A 6,348-nucleotide genomic window follows, 5' to 3' on the forward strand; every position below is an offset into this window, starting at 1 on the left:
GCCCCCCCCCCCCCGGCATGGTTGCCCCTCACAACCCCCCCCCCCCCCCCCCCATGCAGCCTGCTTGTTCAGTCGTTTGGTTGTCCCTCATTAACCCCCCTGCTGACCTGGTCGTAGGCAGCCATCTTGTGAGGGTGTGAGGATTAATTTGCATATCACCTCTTTATCATATAGGATACTTGTATCTGTTTTTAAATGTAGGGAAAGTATGGAAATGGGAACTTGATCGAAGATCCATGTTGGAGTCATAGATTCAGGTTCTGAAATCTTTTAGTCTCGCCATTTCATTTTAGGATAAGAAAACCGAAACCCAGAATTTGCCAGATTTCTAGTCAAAATAGCTTGTGGACAGAGGCCTAAATATGAGCATTGCCCAAAGGGAACACAGAAGCAAAGCCAGGTCTACAATGTGCACCTCTCCACTAGGTTCTGTTAGATTCTCTGATGAGATAAAACTTAAAGAGAAATTAAGTAACTTACTATCCGCTGTATTAAACAACTCAGAGATAATGTTTTCAGTTAAGTAGTGCTGCCTCCTTCACTAAACCTGGGGCAGGAAGTCTGAAGAGGGAAGTGGCAGGTAGAGGCAGACAGCTCTCCAGACAGCATCATCCTTCCTTTCCTCCCGCTCCACTCAGCCTCGGTTCCCACATATGGCAACCGTGCCCTTTGGATTTTCCCTTCCCACTCTCTTGCACATTTCAGGCACAGGAAGCAGGGTTCAGGTAGCAACTGCTCATGTGGCCTCGGGCAAGTGACTTCACTCCTCGGGTTTGTTTTACTTATCTGCAAAACTAAGGAGGTTGGGCCCAGCTGGTGTGGCTCACTGAGCATCGACCCAGGAACCAAGAGGTCACCAGTCCGATTCTGGTCAGGGCACATCCCTGGGTTGTGGGCTAAGAGGTCACTGATTCAATTCCAGGTCAGGGCACATGCCTGGGTTGTGGGTTTGATCCCCCGTGGGGGTGTGCAGGAGGCAGGTGATCGATGATGTTCCTCTCTCACTGATGTTTCTATCTCTCTATCCCTCTCCCTTCCTCTCCCTCTAAGAAATCAATAAAAACATATCTGAAAAAGAAAAAGTAACTAGAAGGTTGGGCTAGATCAGTGGTCGGCAAACTGCGGCTTGCGAGCCACATGCGGCTCTTTGGCCCTTGAGTGTGGTTCTTCCACAAAATACCATGTGCGGGCGCGCACGTACAGTGCGATTGAAACTTCATGGCCCATGCGCAGAAATCGGTATTTTGTGGAAGAGCCACACTCAAGGGGCCAAAGAGCCACATGTGGCTTGCAAGCCACAGTTTGCCGACCACTGGGCTAGATGATTTCCTGAGAGTCTATGGAGAGAAATGGGTTCAGCTATAAACATTCAGAAGTAAGTACAGCACTACAGAAAAGGGCACATTAATTTAATGCAATACACATAAAGTTCATGTGATTCGATGTTCTTTTAAAAGTCCTGCTTGCCCTTGCAGTGTTGCTCAATGGTTAGAGTGTTCAATTCCTAGACAAGGGTACATACCTGGGTTGCTGGTTCAATCCCCAGCACCTGGTTGGGGTGTGTTGGGAAGCAACCAATTGGTGTGTCTCTCTCACACTGATGTTTCTCTCTCTCTCACATCTTTCTCTCTCTCTCTCTCTCTCTCTCTCTCTCTCTCTCTCTCCTCCCCCTCTCTTCCATTCTCTCTAAAACAAAACAAAACAAAAAATCAATGGGGAAAAATATCCTCAGGTGAGGATTAACAACAACAAGTCCTGTTTGAAGACACTACAGGCAATTCCATCTGCTTGCTGAGGCCTCCTTTCTCAGGGCCCCACTAAATGCCTTTCAAAGGGTCCTCCCTCGGTCCTCCCTCTGCCCTCCCACTTTCTTTATTCTGGAAAGATTCATACTTTGAAAGGCTAAAATTGTTCCTCCTCCAGTCCTTGTTATGAGACTGTAACTCTATATGAAATGCTGTGTTCTGTGTATGAGAGGTTCTTTCCTTTCTGTTCTGTTTTGATGTTACCTGGCTCCTGTCATGTCCCAATAGAGAGGTGTCAGGCCGAGCAGCAGGGCCAGGGGCTGCAGCACTGGCCACTCTCAGAGCCTGATTCATCCCTTGGAACAGGAGGGGCTTTGCTCAGATAGCACCTAAGCTGCTGTTTGGCTTTGCATCCATTACCAGCTTTTCTGACTGCAGAACAATTTCACCCATTAGTCGTTTTACTGACGCCCCTCTGTCTTCTGGGAGTTACTAGCACAAGCAATTTCTAGAAAGCCCCTTGGGGATGTGACCAAATAGTGCTGTGCCGGCATGGTCTGTGGTTCTATGTGATGTCAGGACACTAAGGGAGCAGATGGGAGGGGATGAGCAATCGAGGACATGGCCGAAGTCTCCACGTGGCTGCGTTTCTCTATTTACAATTCCAGAGGCTTCTTCTAAACTGGACACAACTCCCCTGGGGATGCTCCAAGGAAACCAGCCTTCAGAGCACTTTCTCATCACATCTGTGGCGTCTGTTCACCTTCGCTGAACTCTAGTTAGGACCTGTCATCTCACACCAGTACACGTGGTCCAGCCTCTCACGCTAAGCTGAATCTCTTAGACCAGTGGGCGGCAAACTGTGGCTCGCGAGCCACATACGGCTCTTTGGCCCCTTGAGTGTGGCTCTTCCACAAAATACCGACTTCTGCGCATGGGCCACAAAGTTTCAATTGCACTGTACGTGCGCGCCCGCACGTGGTATTTTGTGAAAGAGCCACACTCAAGGGGCCAAAGAGCCACATGTGGCTTGTGAGCCACAGTTTGCCAACCACTGTCTTAGACGTGGTTTATGAAACAGTAGGCAAACAACGCTGGGGCAGAGGAGACACTGTGCGCACCCCCTGGAGATGGGTGCCCAGCTGACGAGCTGTTGGGGCGCCTCATGGAGTCCAGGCTCCCACACCCTCACAGGTGCCAGTGAACACACTCAAAGAATTTTCCCTGAGTCAACTTAGTTATTTCAGTGGAAAAGAAGCTGAATGTAACCTTTCAAAGACCTCTCTTTCCTCTAAAACAACAGTGATCTTTAAAGAAAACAAACTACTGAAATCGTCTGTGTTCTTCCCCCTTCATCTTGGATTTCATAATTTATTCAAGAGAGGTCATTTCTGCAAGTTGGGGTTTATGATTGCACACCATTTTGTCAGGGAGACTGGGTGGAGATTTCATGATGGTCTCAGATTGCACTTTATCATGTTCTCCACGAAACACGAGTTTTCTCCTAGGGCTGTGCATTTAAAGAGAAAGTTAACGCTTATCCCAATAATGTTTACGTAAGAGGGTTACCATGCCTCTTTCTGGTTACTGACTATTAATTGCATTATCATCACATAAAAATTAAAAGAAGAAGAAAGATTCCCGAAAACAAGTGCTGCAGAGGGAAGAAAAGCAAATGACCAGTCACCAGGTCACCTTGATCTGTAACCAGTAATTTACTAATATTCTACAAAATGGATTAGACGTTGCAGGTTTGAAGCTCTTTCAGAACAATCAGTTATGTAATCATTCTGAGGTGATACTCAATGAAAGTGTCCCTGGGAATGCAGTAACTTACTAACCAAGCAGGATTTAACCCAGAACAGCCTCCATTTTTTTTAGTTTATGTTGTGACTAAAGTGTCCAGGAAAAGAAGAGGGGAGACAAGAAAACGATTCAGGACTTCAGAACCCCCACCCCCACCCCAGTCACCGGAAGGAGGAGGGACCACGGCAGCACCAAGCACCTGATGAACTATGCTGCTGGCCGTGAGCAGGGGTGGAAGGCACACATCTCCAGTCTTTACTGATAAGGATTTATTACAAATTTTCTGGCTAATGGCTTTTACTTTCTCTGATCTATTGGGCGTGGAGGGCACTGCTTTGTTCATCTTGGATCAGCCCCGGTACCACCTTCCCCCCGAGCTGTGACACGGGGTTGGGCGGATGGGGCTGTGCATCTCTGCAAGGCCAGCGAGGCAGACAGGATGCCCCACCAAACACAGGGTCTGAGGGCAAGTGGGGCAAGGCCGAGGACAGAGGGGCACAAAACCTCTAGCTCTGATTTTATACTTAAAAACAATTTTTCAGTTTAAAAAACTCCTCTGAGTTAAATATATTCATTCCACCAAAGGAGAGCTCAGAGAAGGTGCTGAAGGCAGCTGGGACCAGGAGAAAGGCTCAAGGATACAGTCGCTGAAACGCTGTGCAGTGGTGCAGACGAAATTCCTCAGGGAACAGCTTGAACACACTTGGGCTTGGAGAAAGCGCCCTCCCTCTGCCACTTCCGTTCTCCCACTCAGCACCAACACTTCAACCCACACACACAGATTCAAACACGGAAGCCAGGATGCACAAAGCAGAGACTCAAATTACCTGTTCTGTTTCCATCTAATCCTCGCAAGTACGGAAAACTGTCGGCCTCGGAGGGGGAGCTGGCGGCCGTCAGGAAAGCGGTCAGGTCACTGTAGCTGGTGTTCTCCGGCAGCCGCAGGGCTCTCCTCTGGAAATGAACGCGAGGCTGCGGCCGGGCACCTGCAGGAATTCACCTCTGAGTTACATCCCGAGGGAGCAATTTCTGCTTTTAGACCATGCAAACGAGGAAGAGCTTCTGTAAGGTTCCAGCAGGCTTCCCCTGCCCTCAGCTCTCCCCACAGCTCCTCCACCCCATTCACTTCACGCAGGACACTGAGATGTGACAACACGCTATTATGGGGAGAGAAATAATAGCCCATTGTCGCATTTGTTTTGACACAGGATGTTATTTAGGTTTTTCAACAAAAAGCTTTCCAAGTGCTATCTGTGAGCGGTCTTTTCACTGCACAGCATTTGTCTCTGGATCAGGGTAACATCTTGGGAAACGAAGTGCGTGTAAGTGAAACAAGTAGATGACAATCTCTTTACACAAACAAGGCAAGTGATACCCTTTGATTTGGCGGCAAACACATCCTTCTCTGTCTGGTAAAATCTGGTTGAACACCACAGACCCAACCAAAGCAGAGGCAGGAATGAATGTGCAGCCTGCCTGAACAAGCAGTGCAAACAAGAGCCCAAGAGTAAGGAGCCCGTTTCCTCCTGGGAAGCTGCCACCTGGCACCCAGACTGGCTGGTGGGATGCATCCTATTTGTGACTGATTATGTTGCAGATTTTATGATGAGGCTCTTGGAATAATGTGATGCTCCCCTTACCAAAGCCAACTCTTCTGTGCAGAAGGACGGTAGAGGTGACAGGCCCTTCAGACAGTTGCCTTGTGACATCATCCGCTGTTTGACTTTGCTCTAGATGTTTTGCCTGTAAACCTGAACCTGTTTTTACCTAATGCTGAGGCAGTAGTCGCAAGACGTAAAGGTGTTAAGTCATTTTGTACAAACCCAGCAAAAACTTCAAGACAAAAGTAAAAGAATTGGGAGTTGTAGCATTTACCAATGAAAGCACACATTTCTCATTTCTCCTAATTAAAATAAAGTGTCTTCCTTAAAGACAATATTCTGTCCTGACATTCTGGTCATCATATATCCTACCCCAGCTTGAGGTGGACTATGTGGTCAGCTGGGGGCGCCCTCTCCCGACCATGGTGGTCTGGCCCAATGGCCCTGCCCAGAGTTGATGGTCTAATGCAGTGATGGCGAACCTATGACATGCGAACTCATTTTTTTGGTTGATTTTTCTTTGTTAAATGGCATTTAAATATATAAAATAAATATCAAAAATATAAATCTTTGTTTTACTATGGCTGCAAATATCAAATTTCTATATGTGACACGGCACTAGAGTTAAGTTAGGGTTTTTCAAAATGCTGACACGCCGAGCTCAAAAGGTTCGCCATCACTGGTCTAATGCTTACTCCAGGGTTCCTTTTACCTCCAGATCACAAACTTTTAAGGGGATACACCTATCTAGACGTGTTCTAGAATAAGGGAGCTTTAGAGCTCGAAGGACCAACTAGCCTACGTCTCTCTTCTACAGCGAGCACGGAGCCATGATACTGCCTGCCCACATAGACGTGTGGGGTAGACGAAGGTGGTCACAATGCTCTCCAAACTCCTAAAAATCACTGATTAGATTTCTCAAATGGCTGGTTCTCCGCTCCATCAAAGAGACCAGCCTCAGGGCCCAAGAGGGCCAGGGTGCCCAGAGTCATGAGAGCCCCATCTAAGTCCGGTCACACTGAAACGGAGCGGCACATGCACCAGTCCTGTTCCAGACCATCGGTGCCCTTTCTCATCCCAAACAAGCCTTTGGTCACGTAGCAGCATCCATGTGCCTTGAATTGTTTATTTGTATATCTTTCCACTTTAATTTCTTCTTAGTCTGGTCTTCTTTTCCTCTGATTTCACAGATAGTG

At 47.7% G+C, this 6,348-nt stretch overlaps 1 protein-coding gene across 1 annotated transcript in view; it reads right to left on the bottom strand.

Annotated features, from left to right (window-relative positions):
- Positions 1–6,348, bottom strand: part of FAM171A1 (family with sequence similarity 171 member A1) — a 129,258-nt gene that overhangs the window by 33,309 nt on the left and 89,601 nt on the right. The window contains 1 exon segment of the mRNA XM_023762529.1: positions 4,379–4,537. Coding sequence (XP_023618297.1) covers positions 4,379–4,537 — 159 coding nt within the window.

This window comes from Myotis lucifugus, unplaced genomic scaffold (assembly GCF_000147115.1).
Source record: "Myotis lucifugus unplaced genomic scaffold, Myoluc2.0 scaffold_249, whole genome shotgun sequence".
In the NCBI taxonomy this organism is placed as follows: domain Eukaryota; kingdom Metazoa; phylum Chordata; class Mammalia; order Chiroptera; family Vespertilionidae; genus Myotis; species Myotis lucifugus.